Source organism: Triturus cristatus, chromosome 7, assembly GCF_964204655.1.
Source record: "Triturus cristatus chromosome 7, aTriCri1.1, whole genome shotgun sequence".
NCBI classification, from domain to species: Eukaryota; Metazoa; Chordata; class Amphibia; order Caudata; family Salamandridae; genus Triturus; species Triturus cristatus.
The window spans coordinates 1755459390-1755486694 of record NC_140590.1 but is presented as its reverse complement, the minus strand read 5'-3'; the positions used below and the strand labels follow the sequence as shown (position 1 = coordinate 1755486694).

At 42.7% G+C, this 27305-nt stretch overlaps 1 protein-coding gene across 1 annotated transcript in view; it reads left to right on the top strand.

The window, feature by feature from the left end:
• Positions 1-8846, top strand: part of LOC146813006 (killer cell lectin-like receptor subfamily B member 1B allele A) — a 314313-nt gene extending 305467 nt beyond the window's left edge. Inside the window, exon 6 of the mRNA XM_085614667.1 lies at positions 8711-8846. Within this exon, the coding sequence (XP_085470793.1) occupies positions 8711-8846 (136 nt within the window). The remainder of the gene's footprint in view (positions 1-8710) is intronic.
• Positions 8847-27305: the final 18459 nt, after the last annotated feature.

Sequence of the window (27305 nt, the reverse complement as noted above, 5' to 3'; positions counted from 1 at the left end):
TACCACAGTGGCTATCAATAAGTTTATAATGTGCAATTAGGTGGGATTACTTTAGTCTAAATTATAGCCTTATTTGTACCACAAAATGAAAACCTTACATCAGATTTTAGCATGACAGAGTAGGCTTGCTCGTGCTTTGAGCCCCCTCCTTCCCAAAGTACATGGCAGTTTGGTCTCCCACTTAGTAATTTACTTTGAGTACTCTTTGGGACGGCAAAAAGTGACTGTGGTTATCACTATCCCATATCTGACTCAGAGGAGAACTCAAACAATCCTGGTTCAGAAAGACAAAAAGGGCAAGTCGAAGAGGGGTTGGAGAGACTTTATCAGTCCAAATCCACTCCACCCCCGGAGTTGTGATGAGAGATGTTCAGGGTGGCTGCCAAACTGACTCTCGCACACACAGAATCCTAATTCTTGTCAGTGACTAAGGAACCGGATTGAGAAATTGTGGACCACCATCAATGGTAAAGCTGTCATAGTGTCCTCAGGAGAGAGTCAGCGTGAGGCCAAACAGGCTTACCTTGCATTACCAAGAAGGTGCAAGTGGGGTCCGATGCATGTGTGAAGTCACTTTATAACTATCCGACAAGGACAAAGAACAAGAGCATTTCTAAGATCTTACGATCTGGTCGACTGCATCCATACTGATAGTTACCAGGTGGGGTAAACTCTTGACCCTTCATTCAATTTTGGAGGGCAAACTTGCCAGATTTTAAAACAGGAAAAAAGTATCTGCTGTGGCATGCGGGTTCGATGCAAGAAGCACCAAAATCTGCATGTTATTCCCCCAAAGTCTATAGTAGGTATAGTTTATCACATGCAGTTGTTTGATTCTTGGGATGTGATAAATTGCACCTTCCCTCAAAGCCACACATAATAGGAGCTTTAGTGCACTGTGGCTTCCAGATGGTCAGTAACTGAAGTAGATGATGCAGCTATTCCAGGACTATGGGGTGCCTGAATGGATTTGCCAGATGCTGTTGGTGTAGTAAGAATGACAAGGTTTCCCATATGAGGTGTGGCAGAGCCCTGAGGTCTGACTGAAGTCTGACCGAGTGACGATTGAGAGTACTGTTCTTCTAAGTCATGGAATGCCTTGTGTTTGCAGGATATTACTCAGTAGAGCACAGCACCAAGACCACCCTACTCGCTGCCACAGACGACATCCGCACCCTCCTGGACCAAAGCCACTCTGCAGCCCTCAACCTGTCACCGGCCTTCAATGCCGTCTCTCACTGCACACTAGTTACCAGACTGCACGACGCCGGCATACAAAGAACAGCCCTGGACTGGATCCGATCATTCCTCACTGGCCAGAGAATCAGACTACCACCCTTCCTCTCCGATCCCACGGAAATCACTTGTGGAGTCTCACAGGGGTCATCACTGAGCCCGACCCTCTTCAACATCTACATGGCCCCCCTCGCAGCCATCGTCCTACAACAAGCCCTCAATATAGTATCCTATGCCGACGATACCCAGCTAATCCTCTCCCTCACCCGAGACTCCAACACCGCCAAACTCAATTTCCAGAAAGGAATACAAGATGGATGACCAACAGCTGCCTTAAACTCAACACAGAGAAGACAGAAGTCCTCATACTTGGAACCACCCCGTCAGCATGGGACAATACCTGGTGGCCAACCCCCCTTGGAAGCCCACCTACCCCCTCAGACAACGCCAAGAACCTCAGCATCAAACTCAACTCATCACTCACCATGAACTGACAAGTCAACGCCGTCACTTCCATATGCTTTAACACCCTCCGCATACTTTGCAAGACCTTCAAATGGAGCCCCCCTGAATCAAGGAAGACAGTCACCCACGCGCTCATCATCAGCAGACTGGACTATGGAAACGCAATCTACGCCAGCATCAACAAGTCCTTACAACACAAACTTCAGACTATACAGAACACCGCTGCCAGACTCGTCCTCGGCATTCCCCGGCACGAAGATATCAGCCAACATCTGCGAAAGCTCCACTGGCTCCCCGTGGAGAAAAGAGTCACCTGCGAAATCCTCACTCACGCCTACAAATGCCTACACAACAACAGACCCAAATACCTCAACGAAAGAATCAACTTCCACATACCCAAAAGAAACCTCCGATCTGCCAACCTTGCACTGGCGAAAGCCCCTGCATCCACAGAGCCAGAATAGGCGGAAGATCATTCTCTCACATTGTGGCCAAGACCTGGAACGAGCTAACGGCAGACATCATACACACTTCCTCCCTGAACACTTTCAAGAAGATCTTCAAGACCTGGCTCTTCGGCTAAACGGACCTGCTGCCCCCCCACCCCCCGCCCAGCACCTTGAGACCCCCCCACAGATGAGTAGTGCGCTTACAATCCCCTGATTGATTGATCGATTGATATTAGGAAAGACAGGCTCTCCAGTTGATTGGTCGGGAGTGTAAAGGTGTGGGCTTCGTGGCATCCGGTTGGTTGGCTGCAGGTGCTGAGACTGATGGTCAGTGGTTAATTTGTAAAAATATTAATGCCAGGGCTCTCGTCAGAAGGCAGCTTGCACCAGCGAACTTTTCCTGTTAGCACTGCCTAAACAGAACCAAATACTTAACATGAAAGTGGGGAAAGGATGTGGCGTAATGGCCATAGCTGCAGACTGCAGAGCTGGGGAATCAGTTTTGAGTTTCGGTGTCGGCTCAACATCCTGTGATTCTGGGCAAATCACTTAATTTCCCTGTGTACACCATAAATGAATGTGCCCATAAATGAATGGTGCTCATGAAAAGCACCGGTGTTGATGATTAAGTGCCGGTGCTGAGCACCGGAAACCACCGGCTCAAATTAAGCCCTCCAGGTGGTCCTTCAGCTTTTGTTGCTCTTGTACACATATGGACCAGCACTTATTTTTCCTGATCTGACATTTTCCAAGAGCAAAAGAAAGAAAAACACACAAAGGAGACAGAAGAAGAATAATAGAGATAGAAAACACGTCACAAAGTGCGAAAAGAGGAACCTGCCAGAGTGAAATAGGGGGAAGAGGATGTCTGGTAGTGGATTAGAGAGGCCTGAGCTGCATTGAAGATTATGCTGCTTTGAGATTTAGCAGGCTAACATTTAATAACTCCGGCCACAGGTTTTTGAGCACAGCGTTTGTCACCGGCACTCATTCTTTTACAAAGTGAGCACTGTGTATGGTTTTGGGTGAGTGTTGATCTGCAGCTGTTGCACCAGTGTTGTTTCACCTAGTGAATGGTGAGCTATCTTTATGTCACTAGTACGGTTCTTGCCACTGCTCCTCTTCTACTGACATCCCATCTGGTCTTCGGCCACTGCTAAGTTTGGAGTCACTTAATTTGTTATATTGTGATTCTTAATGTAAACTGCCGCTAAAAACCTGCCTGAGGTGGTATGAGGTTTGATAGACTTGAGTTGGGACGCATTGTGTTCTTATGTTTGATTTGAAATTAGTTTGACAAAGTGTTTTGAAAAAATAAGTGGCGTGTAAAATGACAAATGTTGCTCTGTGGTCTTCAAATACCCTGGGGAAGTGTAGTCATGTCGCCCGTACGACCCCTGGCACTACTCTTGTGACCCCTTCCCAAGGAGATCGCCACAGTAGTGTCAGCAGTGCAAAACTGGGCTTCCTCAGCTTTGTTCTTTTAACCCGCAGCCAACATTAACATGTTGCCTGCCATAACAAATATTCATATTAATCAATTAAATAGTCACCGTAGTGAACATCATTTTAAAAGAACTCAGAAAAAAGCCACAATTCATTCTTTTGTATTATTTTTATATCTAAAATAATTCTTTTTTGAATGTTTCAACACATTTCATTGATTTGATAAAGAAACGTAATACACTTTGAACACTGGCAACCAAAACTACTGTCTTATTTCAGAACTTTAGCAGTAGTTACTGACACTTTTTCGTAAATATGTACCATCCACAGTTGGTCATATAACAAAAGATAAATTTACACATTTGTAATATATGCAAAACATCAAATGGAAATTATTTGCATTGAAGAAGTGTCACAGCGTCGACGTTTCGGTCTCCTAAAGTTTAATCCCTGAGACCATCATCAGTACCCAAGTTGCACCACGTATCTATCATAAAAATACACACATAAATTAACAACATATCCTAACATCTGAGTTCATCTATTAGTATTGTCACTACAATGAAGGAAAACAGGTGTATCCCATTTGAACCACCCGATATAGTGTGTCAGTGCTCATTCCCCATGGTACCACAAATCAACCAATGAATCCATGCCGCGTGTCAAATCCACGTATCGAACACACATGCTACCATCTCCAAAGATGTGCCATGGAAAAACACTATAATGTGGATAAACATCCAAAGTGTATCATTTCTACCACACATAATGTCTCATGAAGAGACACCATAATGTAACTATACCTCCCTTATTCAAAACAAAAACACTTACTCGTACATTAATGCGAAACCTTTTGATCACGTATTCCAATTTTTCACGAGAGCACTAAATCAAAACAGAACAGAACAGAAAGTCCTAAATTCTCATCAAATAAAACACCTCTAAAAACCTTTTTCGGGACGGAAGTCCGATAACCATGTAATCTGCCTATACTTACAAGAAAGCAGCAACCTTCGTCTGCGCTTCCAAAATCTGCAACAAAGGACACCAGGTCAATCAAGACTCGTCATCTAATGTTACCTCAAGGCTGCGGACCCCTCCCAAGAGTGAAGCTTACTTCTTTTTCTCCAAGTCGGCTCTCTCTGTACAACTCGCCAAACAAATCCGAGAAGCCACCACCCACTAGGGCGGAAGTTATTTAAGCCTTAGCGTCATCCAAATCCGCATGAATTAGAGGAAAACCAGTCGGCCATCTTTGAAGGGAACCTTCTAATACGAAGTGTCAACATCTGATGCCCAGAGTCAGCCAGAAATCTGGAAACATAAAGTATGGCTCTCTAATTTGAACACACCACTATTGTAAAAAACAGAATTTGTAAAAAACGTATATATTAAGGTTGATACAAACCACATTATAGAACCATTGCTATGATGAAACATGTGAACTATTTGAACCTAATTAATTTGTCGTGTTCAGACGTAATCTCTTGTTGCTTAAGACACCCGGCTAGAATATCAACTTTGGCTACCTTATGAACTATGTAGTTTCTTGTACATGAGGTCTTATGTTTATGTTTTTGATCTCTGGGACTGCCGTTAAGTAGTGATGATACCTGTACATATATTCTTGTGGTAGAACTTGGACTTTAGTTACTTGTTGCGGTTATACTGGCCTGTACTTTAGGACACCTGATATGATTGTTCGTAATATTATAGCCTGAATCGGTTTATATAACACCTACTAGTCAGCTAGTGGTCATAGAGGTTTCCTTTTAGGATGTGTTCCTTCATATTTCGTTAGTTGGCCTGTAAGACCTGGAGACACAACATATGAGTCACAAATATGAGTATGGCTGATATTCTAGCCGGGTGTCTTAAGCAACAAGAGATTACGTCTGAACATGACAAATTAATTAGGTTCAAATAGTTCACATGTTTCATCATAGCAATGGTTTTATAATGTGGTTTGTATCAACCTTAATATATCCGTTTTTTACAAATTCTGTTTTTTACAATAGTGGTGTGTTCAAATTAGAGAGCCATACTTTATGTTTCCAGATTTCTGGCTGACTCTGGGCATCAGATGTTGACACTTCATATTAGAAGGTTCCCTTCAAAGATGGCCGACTGGCTTTCCTCTAATTCATGCGGATTTGGATGACGCTAAGGCTTAAATAACTTCCGCCCTCGTGGGTGGTGGCTTCTCGGATTTGTTTGGCGAGTTGTACAGAGAGAGCCGACTTGGAGAAAAAGAAGTAAGCTTCACTCTTGAGAGGGGTCCGCAGCCTTGAGGTAACATTAGATGACGAGTCTTGATTGACCTGGTGTCCTTTGTTGCAGATTTTGGAAGCGCAGACGAAGGTTGCTGCTTTCTTGTAAGTATAGGCAGATAACATGGTTATCGGACTTCCGTCCCGAAAAAGGTTTTTAGAGGTGTTTTATTCGATGGGAATTTAGGACTTTCTGTTCTATTCTGTTTTGATTTAGTGCTCTCGCGAAAAATTGGAATACGTGATTTCGCATTAATGTACGAGTAAGTGTTTTTGTTTTGAATAAGGGAGGTATAGTTACATTATGGAGTTCTCTTCATGAGACATTATGTGTGGTAGAAATGATACACTTTGGATGTTTATCCACATTATAGTGTTTTTCCATGGCACATCTTTGGTGATGGTAGCATGTGTGTTCGATACGTGGATTTGACACGTGGCATGGATTCATGGGTTGATTTGTGGTACCATGGGGAATGAGCACTGACACACTATATCGGGTGGTTCAAATGGGATACACCTGTTTTCCTTCATTGTAGTGACAATACTAATAGATGAACTCAGATGTTAGGATATGTTGTTAATTTATGTGTGTATTTTTATGATGGATACGTGGTGCAACTTGGGTCCTGATGATGGTCTCGGGGATTAAACTTTAGGAGACCGAAACGTCGACGCTGTGACACTTCTTCAATGCAAATAATTTCCATTTGATGTTTTGCATATATTACAAATGTGTAAATGTATCTTTTGTTATATGACCAACTGTGGATGGTACATATTTACGAAAAAGTGTCAGTAACTACTGCTAAAGTTCTGAAATAAGACAGTAGTTTTGGTTGCCAGTGTTCAAAGTGTATTACGTTTCTTTATCAAATCAATGAAATGTGTTGAAACATTCAAAAAAGAATTATTTTAGATATAAAAATAATACAAAAGAATGCATTGTGGCTTTTTTCTGAGTTCTTTTGAAATGATGTTCACTACGGTGACTATTTAATTGATTAATATAAGTTAAATAAATCCTCAAGGTTTATTATTGTGTTGACATATTATACCCAATCCCTTGGGGTTTAGTGGGTTGCCCTATTGTTGTGTATAACAAATATTCAGCAGTGAAACTACCCTGCACCGAAACAGAATGTTACCATTAGTGGCTCGTGGTACATGTGCTGAGCTCCCTGTGCAGCGTGCATCTCCAGCAAGAACCTAGCACAGGGGTAGACTGAAAATAATTCTTGGCAACATAATTTATTATTGCTGATTGTGAAGGCCCGACAAACGGCGCCTCCATGTCTCTTGCTGTCTCTGGGCATGTCAGTGGAGAGGGGAAATATAGTAGAGTAGAGAAAAAAGAAGTGCTAATAGAGGAACGAGAGTGCAGCAGAGGGACTAGAAGAGAGGAAGACACAACAGAGAGGTGAGAGTCAAAAGCGAGAGAAAGAGAGAGAGAGAGAGAGAGAGAGAGAGAGAACGAGTTGTGTGTGTGTGGGGGGGCGTGTGAGAGAGAGAGAGACAGAGAAAGAAAACTAAAGAAACAACTGAGAGATGGAAAGCTAAGATATATATCTTGAGAGTTAGAGACAGACAGGTGTGAGAGAGAGACAAGAGAAAAGTTTAAGACAAAATGGCAAAAAAAGAGAGAGCTGACAAAGGGAAAGACCGAGATGTGATAGACAGATGAGAACGATGCAATGAAGATGAAGAGATATATGTTGCGCGATAGAGACTGGTAGGCGTGAGAGAAAGAATCAAGAGAGAAGTTTAAGAAAGAGTGGTGAAAAAGAAACAGCTGAAAGACAGTGGGAAAGACAGAGATGTGATAGGCATATAAATGAGAAAGGTGAAATAGAGATATAGAGGGGAGACAGCTGTGAGAAAAGAGCTAAAAAAGAGACAGGCCATAATAACACTGCAGAGAGGGGGCATGGTATTAAAAAGATGGGTGAGTAGAAGGCAGTTTAAAGAGACAGAGAGCAGGAGGCAGATGTAAGAAAGATGATTTAGAAAGACTGGTATGAGAGAGCTCAGAGAGGAAGAGATTGTACAGGTGAGAGAGAGAGAATAGAAATAAGTGAGTGGAGAGGGAATGGACAGGTGAGAAATAATTCAGAAAGAGACCTCTGAGAGAGGGGGGAATAATCTAGAGAGGTGATAGAGAGGTAACAGGCAGCTAAGAGGTGGGTAAAGGGACTGCTGGTGCAAGGTAGATGATATAGAGAGAGGCGAGAAAGGGGGAGAGATGGTGAGGGAGTGAAAGGTGGTAGAAAGGTGGGAGAAGTACTAACGAGTTAAGTGAGAGGGACAGGTGAAAAAGACAATTCAGAGAAGGGGTGAAAGGGGAGAGACAGGTGGGGAAGACTTTTTAAAGAGAGATAGTATGGGATAGGTGATGAGAAACAGAGAAACTGGTGCAATACCTTAGAGATAGGGAGACAGGTGAGAGAGTAAGGGCTGATTAAGAGATAGCAGTTTTAGATACTAATAGCTTAGAGAGCTAGGGAGGATTGACAGGTGAGATGTAGATGACCGTCAGCTGCAAGAGAGGAGAGAGCAGAAACAGAAGTGGAACATGTTGAGAGAGAGGTAAGGGGAAGATGTGGATGCTTTGATAAAGAGACAGATGAATGAGAAAGAAACAGCTGGATGAGAGAGGGAGATCGTAAGGACAATATCTAACCTCTTCATCAGCCTTGCACCTATTGCATAATTTGTAACTGCAGTGATGTCCCTTCTCATGGTGTCATCAGAGTAAACTGCCATGTGACATCACTTCCTAGGATGATATTACCTGAAAGGATGATTGGCAGCTGCTGTCTCACATTAATGTCCCTGTGTCTACAGGTTCCATGTGACAGGCCCTGCTGATGGAGACCGGTGTGGAGCAGTGAACAGCGGATCCATTACATCCTCACGTTGCATGAACAGTTTCTACTGGATCTGCCAGAAGGAAGTGGAGAGCTGCAACTCAAGACTTTAAACCTACAGCCAGGGGGCCTGATTCACAAAGGTAAACGTACACTTTTGTGTAAGTTAAAAATAGTTTGCTATTCACAAAGATATTTTACGAATGGAATCTTTCTAACTGCTGAGGCTCCACCCATAAAAAAATAGGGCAGCCCTATCTTTAATGTGCAAAGACTCCACAGTCATAAAGATACTACTTGTAAAATACCTTTGTGAATAGAAAACTATTGTAAACTTACACAAAAGTGTATGCTTACTGAAATAATCCACTAAATTTGTGTTATAAAGAGATTTATTTGTGGATCAATAACCAACATCCATCACCACAGCGGTAACAGATCAAACTGTCATTAACAGGGAGTGCAGGTTAGAACGCTCATAACATTCCACAAGCGTTCCAATCGTGGGGGTGGGCGGAAGGAACCAATAGATAGAAGCTAATTACAACACATCTTCCTTCCAATACAAATTGGGAACACAATAAAAAGTCAATACGTGAAATAGTCTTTTTGCCAATTGGGTTTGGAATGCACCTTCCTCAGGTGCACCTTCATATCAGGAATGGTATTCTTGTTGTCATTACTCGGTCTAACATTGCAATCATTGTGGATAGAGTCATCACTCCTATCATGAACTATTCTGTCTACACTCCAATACTGCCCATCGTTCAACTGTACAACATTCTTAAACACTTTGCTCACCACTTTTTTGTCAGAAAGTTTTGAACAACCTGACGTTACCAAATTAGGTATTTTCACTTTTACTGCGTCACCTACCTTCAAGGTTCTAGGAGACCTCTGTATTCTTTCATTATACCTATCCACATATTTCCTTTGGTTTAGGTGTATTTTATCCATGATCATATCTCGATTCACTTCCTCCTCCCTTCCACGACGAGCCACAAGGGGCTTAACTTAGTACCAGGATCTCTCCCTTTAAGAGACTTAAATGGTGACACGCCGGTGACTGAGTGAGGAGTAATAAGATAAGACCAAACCATATCCTCCAGTGCTTTCCCCACATTACTGCCATTTTGTACATTAAGTTGAATACAATCCTTGATCATATGATTTATGCGCTCTACCAGACCATTGCCCTAGGGCAATACAATGGCGTAGGTTGATGTTCAACAGCAACTTGCGCAGGAACTCTTTCATACGTGCTGAGGTAAATTGAACCCCATTATCTGTGATCAAGATCTGTGGTACACCTTCTGTACGGAAGACACCTTGAAGGAAACACATCACACTATCAGTAGTGATGTTTTCCACTACCTTGATGATGATCCATTTCGAATGGTAGTCCACTAACGTGAGAATGAACCTTCCACCCAGTCTTTTTACATTTAGAGGACCAACAATATCAATGGCCACTTTAACCCAAGGAGCAGGTCGAACTTCCACTGGAGAGATTTTCCCTTTGCTCAAAACTTTACTCTTGTCACTCATGGCACAAGGTACGCATTCTCTTACTTTCCTCTCCACCATGGTGTCCATTTTTGGCCACCAATAGTGTAACCGAATCTTACTCTTGGTCTTACTGCAACCGAAATGGCCTTCGTGTGCCAAATGTAGGATCTTTTCCCTTATACCCTCAGGTGGTACTAGCTTATTTCCTCAATATAGATTTTGTCCTTGTACATGTAGTTCATACCTCACTTCCCAAAACACATCCTCTCCATTTTTTAAAAACTTCGAACTACACGGCCATCCCTCACAAATAAGCTGTTTCACTCTTGGGAATAACTCATCATTAGATAAGGCTTCTTCCCACTCAGGTTTATCCAAACCATCAAAAACTGTAGATACCACAATTTCGTCACCAGGATACTCCTCTGATTCCTGATTCTTTAGGGGTAACCTAGACAAACAATCAGCTGCCTGATTATTTTGTCCAGGTATGTATACCACTTCAAAATTGTATTCCTGAATACCAAGGAACCATCTAGATATCCTTGGTGTGGACCTTCCAAGGTTCTTTGTTGAAAAAATGCTTACTAAGGGCTTATGATCTGTCCTTACAATAAAAGGTATGCCCCAAACAAATGTCCTGAAATCTAGTATAGCCCAATAACATGCCAATGCCTCCCTTTCAATTACTGAATAGTGGGATTCAGCTACAGTTAGAGCTCTTGATGCAAACGCCACTATCCTTTCCCCATTTTCTGTCACTTGACTGAGAGTGGCTCCAATCCCTTTTAAACTTGCATCCGTAGTAATGATGGTGCGTTTGCTTGTATCAAAACACCCTAAAAATGGTGCCACTGATATACTGTGTTTGATCTTCTTAAAAGCTTCATTACATTGTTCATCCCATTCAAATTTTGTACCTTTCTTTAACCCCTTCCATGCTCATGACGGAACGATTCCGTCATGAGCATCGGTTGAGCTGTGCTCATGACGGAACCGTTCCGTCATGGCCCCGCCCGCGCTCGAACCCTTCAGCACCGCGGGGGAATCCGCGCAGCGCTGAAGGGGTTAATACACACCTCAAGGGATAAGTAGTGTCAGCAAAGTTTTTTATGAACTTGGAATAATACTCTGACAGCCCCAAAAATGATTTGATCTCTTCCTTGTTGGTGGGACATGGCGCTAACTTTATTGCATCTACCAGATTCGTTTTAGGCTTGATTCCTTCTTTGGAAATGACATGCCCTAAATAAGTAACAGAGCGAACTCCTATCTGGCATTTTTCCTTTTTCAATGTAAGATCAGCCTCCTTTCAACTACTCAGAACTAAGCGTAGCTTTCCATTATGATCATCTTCATTCTTGCCATACACTAACAAGTCATCCTGGAAACATAAAACTTGTTCCAACCCTTCCAAAATATTCTGCATTGCCCTTTGGAAAACTGCCGCTGCCGAGGCTAAGCCAAAAGGCATCCTACAAAATCTGAATGCACCAAACGGCGTTATAAACGTGGTCAATGCCTTACTTTCAGGATGGAGTCTTATTTGGTGGTAGGCTGATGACAAATCTATTACTGAAAAGAATTCAGCCCCACAGATCTGATTTAGCATATCATTACATTTGGCAAAGGGTGCCTATCAATCCATATGTTTCTGTTTAACTCTCTTAGATCAATGCACAACCTGATGCGGTTAGTATTGCCTTTCGATGTGATAACAATGGGTGCAACCCACTCAACACACTCCACCGATTCTATGACACCTTAACTCAGAAGTCTGTCAAGTTCCACCTTCAGAGGTTCTCTCATCATAATGGGAATATTCCTGCATTTATGAGTCACAGGTTTAGCCCCCTCCTTCAATTTTATTTTATGTTACTCTTTTAGGCACGCCAGTTTATCTGTGAAAATTCCTGGGAACTCATCAAAAATCTCTGCCCCACACACACCTCTTCCCACCAACATGACAGGAGTATCTGCGCTTGGATCCAGTTTCATTCCTAGGTCTCTTTGGTGCCACCATCCTAGCAGGTTCGCACCTTTCTTTGCAATATAGACTTTTCCAACTGTACTTCTATCCTTGAATGATATCCTCATGATGGCTACTCCATCTAAAGGAATCGGGTCCTTGTTATACCCTACTGGTACTACATCTGGAGTATGTAGTTCAACTTCTCCCTCTTTGAATTTTTTACAAAATGTCTTGCTATTCATGAAGGTAAACGGTGAACAAGAATCAGCATACATTTCCAGCTTTTCTCCATCCAAACCTATTTCACATTTAGGTAGATCAATTTGATTTACACTACTCTCCTCTAAAACCTTCACTTGTAAAACAAAATTCCTTTTGTACCCTTCACTATTCTCTATGCTATTTACTGTTTTGCCAGACGTGTCCTTGCACGCTCGTGCAAAATGTCCCTTGCGATTACAATTCCTACACGTGGCTGTTCTTGCTAAGCAATTAATGCTGTTTGCCAAATGCCCACTGCTTCCACATCTAAAGCATTTTAATCTGTTTTCATTGAACATCCTCTCCTTGTTAACCACATCCTTTCCGTCTTTCTTTTTAACATTCTTAATTGCACAAACTTCTTTTAATTCCTCACTTATCTCGCTTACACTGTTATCACCAGTTGTGTTCATTTCCTTCATGCATTCAACAGTATGCTCAACACTTTTTGCAATGTCAATCGCTGTTTTTAAATCAGGATTGCCAACTAATAATTTTCCCTGAATTTTCTTATTGTTAGTACAGCGTACTAGTTGGTCAAGTATCAAGGATTCCGTAAGTTCATTAAATTCACACGTGTTTGCAAGCCCTCTTAAACTAGTAATATAGTTTCCTACTTTCTCATTTTTCCCTTGGACCCTTCCAAAAAATGTATGTCTTTCAAGCACTACAATAATTTTGTCCGCAAATTGAAGTTCTAGTTTCTTCATACTACAATCATACACATCTCTACCTTCTTCATCAACTTCTTCATCATCTAAATCTGGCAAGCTGTCAAAAATCTTCCTTCCCTCCGCTCCCAAATTATGAAGCAAAATATGTTGTCTTCTGATTGCAGAAAACCCACTTGCCCCTATAGCAATAGGATAGGACTCAAAACTTTTCCTCCAATCTTTCCATGTAACTAAAGGTTCCCCTGCTTCAGATAGGAATGGTGTAGGCTGTAACATACTAGCCGCTGCCATACTGTATTCCCCACACAAATTAACTTTTAGCCAAAATTGTTTCCAACTCAAACCTCTACCTCAAAATTTACTTTACTTCACTTATCAACTTAATGTAATGTGCGAATTTTAAACTTCTCTCCCACAACTTATTCCGCACACGGCTAGGAATACCGCTTTGAATTAACTTCCTTCCTCACCAGTTCTTTTATTGCCTCAAAGTTATTACAGTCACGAAATTTCAGTCAGTGCAGAATTCAGCCCAACCACTCGTCCTCCGCTGTTTCAGTTACCAACGGCAATATGCTGTGTCTCACCGTACTTCCTTCTGTTCACTCAATCCACACATGTGATTTTTGAACTTCCCTCAGAAAAGTTCTTCTTCGACCCCAGATTCTCCTCACTGTCTCCGCCTCAGCTCTCCTTCCTTCGTTTGCTTTGCAAACAGTCGTCTTCCTTCCTGTCAGCACTTGGATTTCACACTGCGCATACGCAAAGCAGTCATCTTCCTTCCTGTCAGCACTCGGATTACACACTGCGCATGGGTGCAAGATAGTCAATACCCTCTTCTTCTTATATGCGCATGTGCTCACTCCTCACACTATGTTCTTCATCGACTTCCTCCCTTGCGTACCTCTCGCCGAGATTTCTTCCACTTGTCAGTTGCCACAAGACGCGCCGTACCTCCGAGACAGTCTCTGTACACCCGCGTCACCAGGCACCTGCTCATCCGTTTATATTTCTCCTTACTCTCTGCCAATATTCACTTCAGGTTTCACGACAGAAACCACACGACGCAACGTACCTCCGAGTTCTTCCTCTGTACAGCTGCGTCACCATGCACTTGAATAACGGTGAGATTCCTTCACACGTTTCCTCCTTTTCCAACTTCTTTACTCCGTTCACTTTTCCTGTTATCCTCTTCCCTTCTTCCCAACTGCGGCCACACACGGAGGGGATATCAGTTCGTCGTCCTCCGCACGATTAACTCGTCGCCAGTGAAATAATCCACTAAATTTGTGTTATAAAGAGATTTATTTGTGGATCAATAACCAACATCCATCACCACAGCGGTAACAGATCAAACTGTCATTAACAGGGAGTGCAGGTTAGAACGCTCATAACATTCCACGAGCGTTCCAATCTTGGGGGTGGGCGGAAGGAACCAATAGATAGAAGCTAATTACAACACTTACCTTTGTGAATCAGGCTCAATGACTGGCATCTAGAAAAAACCCAGCAGAATCCATGGTTAACTCATGGGAATCAAAATACTAGTAAATCATTTGTAGCCTCCGAGCAATTCACAAACCCCTGGAAGTGTTGGGTGAAGTTAATAATGGTGTTATTTAGCTAGGCTTGCATTTGATTAAATCTGCCTGAGAGCACTGACTTTCTATGTGCAACTGTTAACCCATGGTCAGGCCAGACTTGGCTTCTGTTCAATAATCTGGTAATAAAATAATTGACTTAAAGTGTGTGCATTGTTAAAAGTCCAGCTACTCTAAAGACCCAAACGTAGAATAGTGCCTTTTTGAGGCTGACAGGTTCCATGTCTTGAAAGTATTAAATCCAGATCCATTGTTGGGGGGACCCTCTTCTCCCAACCATCTTTTATTTATGTGTTTTTATATAGCAGGAACATTGCTCAGGGGTGTTAGAGCGCTTTACAATAGAGCAAAGAATGCTACATGAGAAATTCAGATTAGCCTGGTAGTAGGTGACCAAAGAAACAACTACTACAGTTACTCATGGTTACATATTTAGAAGTTAAATATTCCCTAAACATTACATATTTTGCAAAGTAAAAGCAATTAGATTTGCAAAAACACATATTTTATATTTACAGAGTTAAAGCGGAGAGATCATTATGACAATCAGGAGTGTCATCTAACAGTCACGGTCACACCATAAAATGTGAGGGTGTATGCCTGGTGTGGAGCTTGGTGCGGAGAGTTATTGACAAAAATCTCTTTGAAAGAGAAGAATTTTAAGGTCAGTTTTGAAAATCTGGAAAGAGAAGGTGCTGCGAAGGTTTGGAGGCAGTGAGTTTCAAATTCTAGTCGCATTACCTGAGAAAGATTGCACCATAGGTCTTTCCCTTTTGAAAGTTGGAGGTTTGAGCAGCAGACTTTCAGCATTTCGTGAAGGTCTACAGCCACCTGATTTTTAGAGTTTGTTTGCTAGGTAGTGAGGGGTGGAAGTGTGGATTGCTTTGTGGGTTATACAAGCAGTCTTGTATATGATCCTAGCTTCAATAGGAAGACAGCAAATACTTATCAGCATAGGTGTGATATGGATTTTGGACCAATAGACTAAAAGTGCAGCCGAATGGAGGATGGATTTTAAGGGAGATAGGTGGGACTTGGTGAGGCCTGTAAGGTGAGAATTGAAGTAGACTAGTTTGGAGAGTACCAAAGATTGGACAAGAGTTTTCAGGTCTTGCTCAGGAATGTAACATCGGATCCCCCAGAGAAAGCTTAGCTGGAAGAGTGCATCTTTGGTCATGGTGTTGATTAGGGATTGGAGGTTAAATCTTTTGTCCAGGATGACACCTAGGGATACGGCTTTGTCAACAATGGTGGGTTTACTGTAAAGAATGTTCAGATTATCCATCTGTGATTGAACAGGAGGTGGAGAGTCTTCGGTGGAGTTAGGAAGGAATTCGGTTTTAGAGGGATTCAGTTTTAGGTGATGAGACATCATCCATTCTTGGATGGAGTTGAGGGTGGTGGCAAGAAGTGAGATGTGTACAGAAGAGAGGACACCTTGAGGTAAAGTTGGATGTTGTCAGCATAGAGGTGATATAGAATCTCGGCCACTTTTAATAGGGCTCCTAGCAGCTCAATGTAAAGATTAAGTAGGGTAGGAGCACGGGTAGGAGCAGAGGCAAGATCCAAACGATTTAAGTACTATGCCTTCAATTCCCATTCTTTGTTTTAGCGTGTTAAGAAGTGTGTGATGGTTTAAAGTATCAAAGACAGCTGAAAGGTCAAGATGGATCAGAGGGCAGGAGCTTCCTGAGTCTCAGACTCGAAGGGCATCTACAATAACCTGTAGCCGTGCAGTTTCGATGCTGCAGCCTTGATTGAAGCCAGATTGAAATTTGTTTAGAAGATTGTTGTCCTTGATGTGTTGTTGGAGTTGCTCTGCTACACATCTTTCAATTATTTTGGTGAGGAAAGGGGGTTTGGAGATAGGGTGGAAGTTATTAAGGTTATTAATATCAGCAGAGGGTTTCTTTAGTAGTGGGGTAACCTAACCAGTTTTGAGGGCATCGGAAAAGGATTCTTTGCTGAGAAAGAGGTTAATCAAATTTTTCCAGTAGGGGAGTGTGTGGGTGTAGAGATCTATTGCAATGGCGTTGGGATAGGGTGTAGAGAATAGTTCAAAGGTTTGTTTTTCAGGATGTTCTCGAGGAGGGCATCTTCAGTGATGGCGTCAAAACAGTACCTGGGGCATTTGGATTATATATACCTCTTGTAGGGTTGAATTTGTATCATGAGCAAGGAGCTATATAATTTTTCTCTCAAAGAATTTTACAAATTCTTCTGTTTTCTTTAGTAGGTCATCAGTTTTGATGGTTGAAGGTGAGTGGGGTTGTTGGTGGTTTTGATTAGGTCAAGTAGTTTCGTTGGTTTGTATTTGGCAGAGTCGAGGAGGGTTCTAAAGTGATTACATTTTTCACTAAAGATATGTTTGTGGTAACGCAATCTTGCATATCGGAGGTATGAGAGATTATTGACAGAGGGCAACTATCTCTATTTCATATCCAGGATTCTTAGATTTTTCCTCTCATCATAGAAGGACTTATTGAACCATGGGGCTGAGGGTGTGGGCCTTTTCTTCTTGCTTTGTAGTGGGGCTACATGGTCTATCAAGACAGATAGACTGGTGAAACACTGAGTAGTTAAGTTATTGACGTCCGAGTTGGGGCTGATGTCTGGCAGCACCTTCTTAGCAGTGTTGCCCAGAGTGTTGAAAATGATGTTCTTTGTGTTGCGAAACCAGGTGGATGCCTTTTTGGGTTGGCCCAGGATTACAACATGAAAGAGGTGAAGTGAGAAAGGGATGAGGAAGTGGTCGGACCAGTCTACTTATATAGGATCATCTACTGTGATCGTCATCTTTGGAAAAAAGAAGGTCAAGTGTGGAGTCCCTGGAGTGGGTTGGCTTAAAGTTGTGTTTTGGATGATCATTTCCGGAGAGAAATGTGCCAAGCTGGTTGGCAGCTGAGTCTTCTGAGGTGCCCGAGTGAAAATTAAAGTCTCATAAAAAGATCAGTTTATTGCTTCATGAAGATTGGTCATTTGCAAAGAAAGTTAATTCCTCAGTAAAGGCGGAGTTATCACCTGGTGGGTGGTAAATGGCGTAATTCTTTTAGGGGAGCTGTGCTGTACATTAACTTCCAGAGTAAGTCATTCAAGTGTAGCGAATGATCTACTCGATAATTCCCTGCATTGAAGGGAGTTTCTGAAGATGACAGCATCACCTCCCCCGACTCTAACTAGTCTATCATTCCTGATAATGGAATAGTTAGGGGGAGCATAAGATTGAGAATGATTTGAGAAGTGTAATTGAGCCAAGCCTCAGGGAAGATTAGTAGGTCAAGATTGTAGTGAGTGACGGTATCTGAGATTTCCAGCTTGTGTTTTGTTGCAGATCCGCAGTTGTGAAGTATACAACACAGTTCAGAGGTTTCTGTTTTGGTGTAGAGAGTGTCAGGGCTTTTGGTGGTGATAGGAATGATGTTACTATAGATCGGTGCCTGGGTTGTAAATGACGCGTTTGGTATGGACCATGGATATGGTTGTTATAGAACTTTGTTTTGTGTTGTCCGGAGAGGAGATGAAGGGGGAGGTATAGGTATTGTAGCTAGCAAGTAAATGAGTAATTTAAGTGTGGGAAATGTTGTGTCCAGCTCTTTTGGAGCATGGGAGAGGAGTTCACCTCTGGATTAGGTGTTTGGGGTATTGTGTTCTCACCACGGGGAGCAAGGAGTCAAGACAGGTGACATTTTAGAGATTAAGTAGTAGATAGTGATTTCACCCTGAGTGATTGATGAGTTAAGATGACCTAGTTTATTTTAATGAGTGTGCAGAGCTATGCAGGGAATATTATGATGTTTGGTAGTGGCGGAGGATTTTGAGAAGAGTTCATCTTGAGAGATAGAGTGGGGTGGGGAGAGGTAAGGTGAAGAGAGCGTGTATTAGATTATGATTTGGTAGGTGCAGAGTCAAGTGGTGTTGGTTGGAGATAATTGTGGCTGCTGCTGTGGTGTGAATTAAATTCTCAGGGCATTCATTAAGTGCGTATTGTGTAATGGTTGGGGTGAAGGATGATGGGTGGTAGCTATTGTGGGACGGAGGAATGTGGGCTTGAGGGGTGATATAGGACGAAATTGGAAACAAAAAGCCTGATCAGTTGTGCGTGAAGAGAGCGGAGTAGGGTGGGAGGATGTGAGCTATGTTGCGTGGGTGTATGGGGGCCGGATATGTGGACGATGTGAAAAATTGTTCAGGAGGATAGATGGAGAATGGGGATAGTTCTTGATTGGAGAAAAGGGGAAGGAAAAGGTAAAGGTTAGCATTTGGGAACATCGGGTGGATGTACAGGAATGAAGTTGTGGTGTATGAGGAATGGGATAGACTCGGGGTAAGAGAAGAGGGAGCAGAGGAAAGTAGGGTAGGGTGTATTAGGAGGAAGAGCGTAAGTAGGAGAGGGCAATATGTGGGTTGGGTAGCATGAATGTTGGTAGAATGGTCTGGTTAAGGAAGCAATAATCCAATTTGGAGGCATGGCTTTTTCAAAGTCCCAAGATGGTGCTTGGGGGGAAATGAGAGTACTGACCTATGGTTGAGATTTGAGTGTAGAGGGTGAAGTCTTGGTTTGAGAGATTAGGAGGAGTGGAGTCTAGGGGTGTAGAAAGGAGCGGGTGGGACAGAGGGGAATCTTGTTCCTCATGGGGGATCGGCTTTCTGGTACCCAGGTGGATTGGTAAAGAGTGTGATGAGTGTGGAGTCTGTTGGAAGGTCAGGAGGGACAGGAGTGTCAGGGAGTGAGCAGAGAATGAAATAGGTGGTCAAATAGAGAGAATCAGGAGTCTTTAGCTTGAATCATAACCTTAGGAAGGTACCATTGACAAAACCAACAGGTGGTATTAGATGTTTATCAGTTGCTGTGTTAATACACCTGGATGCAATTAACAGAGAGCTTAGAGAGACAGCAAATACCGGGTAGGTGTGCACACTATGGAAACCACAGAAATTTAGTTTACCTGTTTAACTAACTCCTATAATTACATGGGCTAGGCATCTCAGAGACCACCCACTTGCTTTATTCCACTTAAAGCTCTGCTCTTGCCTACCTGCACCGAATATTGCTTCAGAGGCAGGAGAGTGGTATGAAACAGTATGCATGTGCGGCAATAGAAATCATGAGGCTACTTCAATTAGAGCTGGGAACACAGAGCGAATGCCATGTGTATCCCTCTATGCGGTGCATGGCCACTGTAATGGAAGTTGACGCAGCACAACCATTCAAACCTGGACCCTCACAAGGCAACTGTCCGGTCCGGTCCAAGACTGACCCCACTTATAAGTGTCATGAAGGCAAAAATCATCAACTTCCTCACCTATAGCCAGATCATCATGCAAGGGAAAGACAACAGCTACGTGAACAAAACAATAACAAGAATCTTCAAACAAGTGCTGAACCTTCCAAAAAGTTAATCCCCTGCTCAAATGCATCTTGAGTTTGGTCTCCAAGATCACCAAGCGATAGGGTCCGGAGCATTCATCAGGCTATGCAACAAGTTGCGTACCTCCAGGGAAGTAAGCCTGGAGGCCCTTTTGTGGCAGGAAATCTCAGCCGGACAGTTTGGGAGATCATACCGGTGTTATTTACAAGACTCTCTAAAACTCCTGGACGCAGAAGAAATCTGGAGCTCCAATCCATCGCAGCAGGCACTTAAAATCCACATCAAAAGAAACATCCGCCTCTGGTGTTTCCACTCAGATAGAGCCCAACTGGCACAACGTAAGCACGCCTGGACAATTGTATCCGGGTTTAAGCCAGGGACCGTGGCACCCCATTTGTCATGTACCTATTCAGTGCTGTGGAAAAAATGATTTTGACCCTCAGAATGGGTGAATGGCCATTCCTGTATCACTTGCCAAGTTGGCGCCGCACAAATACCAACATAATGTGCAGGGGGTGTGGGAGTAGCAAGGAAACAATCGAGCATGTGGTAAGTCTTTGTCCTGCACTCCTTGACGATCGAAAGAGCTTGTTGAAGAGCGAATGGAACAAACTTGGCATCCGCATGTGTCGACAAGCTATCCTTGCATCAATGAACTCGGATAACCCACTGCTTAACATCCGGTTCACCAAGTTCATTACCAGAACAGTAAAAAGATTTATAAACAGTGAGAGCCAGCAAGCCAACAACTGTTAATATGAATAGGGAGGATTAAGTCCAATGTTGTTTTGGTGATTTACTCACTCCTCCGTACCACTCAACAGAAGTTGATTATAGCCTTTTGCACATGGACTGTTTTGCTTTCTTGTGTGTCCCTGGAACCTTTAAATTATTGTATGTAGGGATTTTACCTTATAAACGGAATTGCACTATTAGTCGTACTAGTCATCAACTCCTCATGAACTAATGTATTGTCCAGTGGCCTCAGCAGACGCCAAATCAGAATGGACAACCACGGCTCTTAACTGTTTCTTAATCGTTTCTTAAAAGGTCTTATTGTCTAGATGAAGTTAATATTTTACTATTATGAACAAATAGAGACTTCCAGGTCTTTTAATCATTTATTGATTAACTTTACATTTTCCTATTTTTGATGTGACGGCACAAATGCACTAAATGGACGCACTTGGGTGGATTCTAAAAAACTAAGAGGAAACAATGTAAGCATTAACCCAGGACTAAGATAACGCCTGTCTTCTGTTCAACGTGTAAATATGTTAGCAATTATTTGACATACGTTTTTTTATTAGTGATGCATGTTCACCATTGTAATGATTTTTATTAATCAAACAATAAAGCATTCACTCTCTCACCTGGATACATTTTTCTGTTCACTGCATCATGGGATATGGGGCAGACATAACCAATTTACTGAGGCCTGGTACTTTCCAAATATGATTCTCTCCTAGAATCTTAGTACAGGGATATAAATCCTTTTTATCTGTAATGCACAGAACTGGGAAATGTGAATATTATTAGCACAAAGAAAGGTATTGAAGGGAGTTTGAATTACTGTAACGTGCAAACATACTTCACACACACAAGGATAAAAAAATAAAAAGATAAAGAATGAAAAGAAAAAAGCACAGCAAAAGTAAAGTATTGACACACCAGCCCTGGCACTGAAGTGCACTTCTTAGATGGATGTGCGCATAGGATCAAAGTACAGGAATGTTTTTAACGTGAGGGGTGTATTTGTGCACAAATGTATTTTGTACACATTTAGGCACAGGGAGATTAAGTGATTTGCCCAGAATCATACGGTATTAAGTCTAGTGTCCAAACTGGGATTCAAATCTGTGCCTCCCGGTTCCAAAATCTCTGGGCAACATCGCTGTATGACTACTGCTTGGCTTTTTGTACAGAGTGAAACACCAGATGTCCCCAATTTCCCCACAAGGTAGACTGGCCTGGTGTTGTTTATAAAGTAATAGGCACCTATTATTTGTACATCCTGAAGGTCTGTGCTTCTAAATGCATTTTGAAGTGTAATTTTGAAAATATGAGACTGTGAAGTAAACATTATAAAGGCGTGTGGGAGGAGTATTGTCCTTTAGAGGATGTAATTCACTGCTGAACTTCCACAGCCTTTTCCTCTGCAATCTATCACTTTGTTATACACATTTTCTCCCCATATATTTCTGAAATCCTCCATCTGCGTATTTCAAGCATCATCTCATTCCTCTTTGAACATGCATTTTAACTATCTCCTTTTCATGTACTTCCTTTCATCTCCTCCATTTCAACACCCCTACCCACAATCCTCCACCTCACCTGTAAGCAATGCATTTTTTTCTTTCCTGCTGCCCATTTTCCATCAGCTGTGCACCTCCTTCACACTTTCCTTCAATTATAATTGACACATATGGGGATCATCGATCTGTGTGCTTTGCAGAGAGGTGAAAGATAGGATGTGCATGCAGTCTGACCAGCTGTATGACCTACTGACAGGAAGTGAAGAGACAGACTGTTTTCAGCGTCAGTCCCAAAGCCCTCAGTCATGCCCTGTCATAAGCACTGGACCCCAATACCTCAACAAAAGAATCTCCTTCTACGCCCCCAAGAGAAACCTCTGCTCCGTTAACCTAGCCTTGGCCGAAATCCCCTGGATCCATAGAGCCAGAACGGGAGCCAGATCCTTCTACATCGCGGCCAAGACCTGTAACGAACTCCCCCTCAGCATCAGACGGAGCCCCACCCGACAAGCATTCAGGAGGAGCCTCAAGACCTGGCTCTTCGAATGACCGGAGGTACCCGAATCCCCCCTTCCCCCCAGCGCCTTGAGACCCTCACAGGTGAGTAGTGCGCTCTACAAATCCCTGATTGATTGATTGATTGATTGATTGATTGATTGTTAGAAGCACCCACTCACCCCCTGAAGACACCCAAACACCTTGAAGTGGCTCAGTTCACAGTAAGCACTATAGGACAGTCATGTGTTGCATAAAAACAAAACAGAGATCTGGAATAAAAACACTGTTAGGGAATTCAAAAGTAAATAAAACTTGAAATAATAAACAGGGACTGTATTGCTGACATAGATGACCTGAAGTGTGTTTACAATCATTACTAAGCAATCAATTCACTGTTTTGCATGTAAAGTTAGGGACATGAATTTGGGGTCCAATAGGGACCCTTTTTAAAGTACTTTATTCATTTCCACCACGTTTTAGGCCCATGGGAACCCAGCCAATTCATTGCTTTGCTTATATGAGCACTGTCACTATTGCACCAAGGTGCGAGTCCATATATACATGAGCTACTGAGTTCAAGGCTAGTAGCTGGGTGATTTGATAAGTGTATGGCAGGATGAATGGGTAAGTTAGCACACGGATGATTGGGTGGATAGTATGATCAATGCCTGCATAGACAGCTACAGTTGTGTTGATGGTAGGAGGATATTCTCCACTAACAATGTTATTGTTGATTCACTCATCACAGCACTCTCCCATTCATCCATCACTGCACCCATTCACCTACCCATTTATCTATCCACAATAACGAACATTCACCCACTCACATGACCCCCACATTTGTTGACTCGCCCATTCATACACAACACATAAACGTACACAAGCTCACTCATAAATCACCAAGCACGTTCAGCAATGAAGAGGCAGGCCTGTTGGCCTTGGCAATGCATATTTAGTTTTGATATGGTTCTTTGTGTTCCTGATGGCAGTGGCTTCCTAGCAGTAGCTTAGTGTGGAAGCGCTCCTTCCTGCATCCTCTGGTCTTCCAGCCTAAAGTGGTGCATCAAGAAGCTGTGAAAGTTCTGTGTGCACTGATAAACAATGCAGCCTACAGATCATAGGCCCATTTAAATACAGCCACTGCCAGTGTTTGCCCTATGACAAGTATGACCCTCTGTGCAGCCAGGACACAGTCTAAGAATCAATTGGGAGTGCCCGTGAAATCAGTGGAGGGCTCCAAAGGGGTCGTCTGCAGACCTTGTCCACACCCCTCGATCCACCACTCGTCCTCCCCATACCTTATACCACACAATCTAAGCACACACATAGGAAAGGACCATTTACAAGCTCTACTCTTCTCTTAGTTAAATGTAAATCAAAATTAAAAGTATTGCTCATTTTATTGGAGAACATCATGAACAACAGAAAGAATGAATCTAGATTTGGACAGCACTACTGCTGATTCCTGGCATTAGCGCCTAAGAAAGCTGGTGTGTGCATGTTTGATAAAAGTCAATGGACAGCAACTCTGTAGCGGCACATGGAAGGGAGGCATGATTAGATTGGGCTCTGAGTGTAAAGGAAAGACCTTCCGAGGCTCCAGCAGTCAGAAGAAAAACATTGGTCGCAATACCACTGCGAGAGACAATATACCTGGATATGAGAGTGATGGGACATGGACCTCAGGAGGACCAGGCACTGAATGACATCACGACAAGAGATGTGCGGGTGAAGGACAAGAGTTTAACATGAATACAATTTTTTTTTAAGAGTGACAAGGATTCAAAGCACAGAATGTAAAGATCACATGCTCTTTGCAGATACAAGAGTGACATAGAGCGTTCCTGGGCAGTAGCATGTTGGGCTTCACTTCCATCAAATCTGTGAGGGCGACGACCTCCCATCTGCGAATGGTCCTTGGACAGGTGCTGTCCTAAAGGTCAGATGGTGCTAATACAGAACTTGCACACCAGATCAAGAAAATCCATGTGGTAAAATAATTCATTATGCATCATGAACATTGCTTAATGGTTACAGAAGACACAAACTCTCCTGATGCTGTGCCAGATTCTCCACCAAGAGGGGGTGTAGTAGGACTTACAGTAAAGTTCAGGCAGTGTAAAAGGAGAGGCTGTAGTATATCAATTTATGAATACACATCATAATTTAAATATCTGTAAATGCAAATATTTGAAAATATAGCAGCACTAAGGAAAGCACAAATTAAGCACCCTTTTTTTTTTATAATTCTGAAGTTTGATGGAAATAGAGGCTTTAATAGTATCAAAAAGAAATAAGACCCTTTACTTGGTGATGAGTATATCATGAATATTTGTAGAAACCCTATTGCCACACATTATCTTTAGGGCGCTATAAAGTTTTAGCAGTAGACCTCAATGCTGTGCAAATTTAGTGGCCACTTCATATCAAAATGTGCTGTCTGCAAATGACAATGTGCCACCACACCATGCTTTAGTAAAATATCTCTGACAGTGTCCTCCAAATTACACCACCAGATGCGAACGAAGGGCCGATTCGCAAAGTTAAACTTACACTTTTGTTTGTTTGGTCTTTATCACAATTCACAAACAAACAATTTAATAGTAACTTCATGACTACAGAGACTCTGCAGTTGGGGCGGAGAACTCTGCACGAAAAAGGATGGGGCTTGAGCCAGGCGCAGCATTCGGTTTGCAGCAGGCCTCCAGTATAGGCCTGTGCCAAATTTCTGTTCCGTTCGCGGAAATTGCGATAATTTGGCATTTTCGCGTTCCGCAGAGAGCGCGAAAATGTCAAAATTTCCGCATTCCGCAGCTTTGCGATAATTTGTTTCTTGCTCGCGCTGTAAAATAATACATTCTCGCGCGCGATCGCCTTACCTGAATCCACGCGTTCGCCGACAAGTTTTCCCGATCCGGTCGCGTTCTCCATGAGATGTTGTATTGTTTTTAGCCAATTGCGCTGTCTCGCGACAGTTCGCGTCCGCAGTGACGTCATGCGTAGCGCGATCACGTCTTTCTTCTCGCGATCATGCACCGCGAGACAACTGAAAACAAGATGGCTGCGCCCGCGAGCAACCGCAGGGGTAAGTTGGCGACCCGCAACCATGCAGAAAATATCGCGAACGGGCGGGAAAAAAAATTCCGCATCTTCGCGATATTTCCGCATGTTTGCGGAGATTTGGAACATTTTCGCGATAATTTGCGAAAGTGAATTTCGCAAATTCCGCCCACCCCTACTCCAGTATCATTTTATGTGCGGAGTTCTCCTATCTTGAAAATATGAGACTGCGAATTAAGGATTACTAAGGCCTGTGGAAGGGGTAGTGATCTTTGGAGTGTGTCATACACTCCTGAACTTTCTCCATAGCTTTTTCTTCTGCAGTTTCTCACTCTGTTATACGCATATGCCATTTTTCTCCCCATATATGTCTGAAATCCTCCATCTTCATATTTCACACATCATCTCTTTCCTTTTTAACATGCCTTTTCACTATCGCTTCCACATGTAAATCCTTGAATCTCCTCCATTTCACCACCCCCAAACAACCATCCACTACACTTCAAAGTACTTATATTTTTCCTTACCATATTTTGTCAGCTGGGGACCTCCTTCACACATTGTATTACAATTATGATTGACAAATATGTAGATAATTGCTATGTGCACCTTGCAGAGGGGCCAAGGTTTTGATGTGCATGTAGTCTGAACTACATTATGACCCACTGACAGGAAGCCAAAACTCAGACTGCTTTCAGCCTCAGTCCCAGAGCTCTCAGTCATGCCCTGTTGTAAACACCCGCTCACACCCTGAAGTAACCCAGATAGCTTTAGGTTACTCAGTTCACAGTATGAGAGGGAAAAAGAACACTAAGGGGCCAATTCCGATCCTGTAAAAAGGCTGTACGAATCGTTGTACGGAGCGTTTTCCCCGTACGACTCGTACTCGGTAAACTTTCCGTACAACCTAGGAAGTACGATTCGTACAGAAAGCCTATTTCCGTACGTTTCGTACAAAAGCCCGTACGGGTCAAAAAAAACTACGATTCTGATCCGGAACAGCTTGTACGCGACGTCTGGACGTATTCAGGCAGCGGTTTCCGGCCAAGCAAGTACGATTCGTACCTACGTCACTCCGTACGGCTCTTTTTTTACGGGACCCAAACACAGCCGGAAAAGCAGAGTCCTACGCGAACCTCTACGCAACGGAGCCCTGGTACGCGACGTACACGCCATGAACCCCGTCGTACGTGTCATCCCGGTCCTCTTGTATATAAACAGAAAATGGTATACAGGAATAAATATACAAATTACTTTTAGATAGAGCACACTTAATTGCTCTATCTCTAGTTTATTAGTCTGGAAAGAATTATATCAAAACATTTTTTGCATTTCTACATAAAGAATGACTTGTAATCAGGAAGGAAACAAAA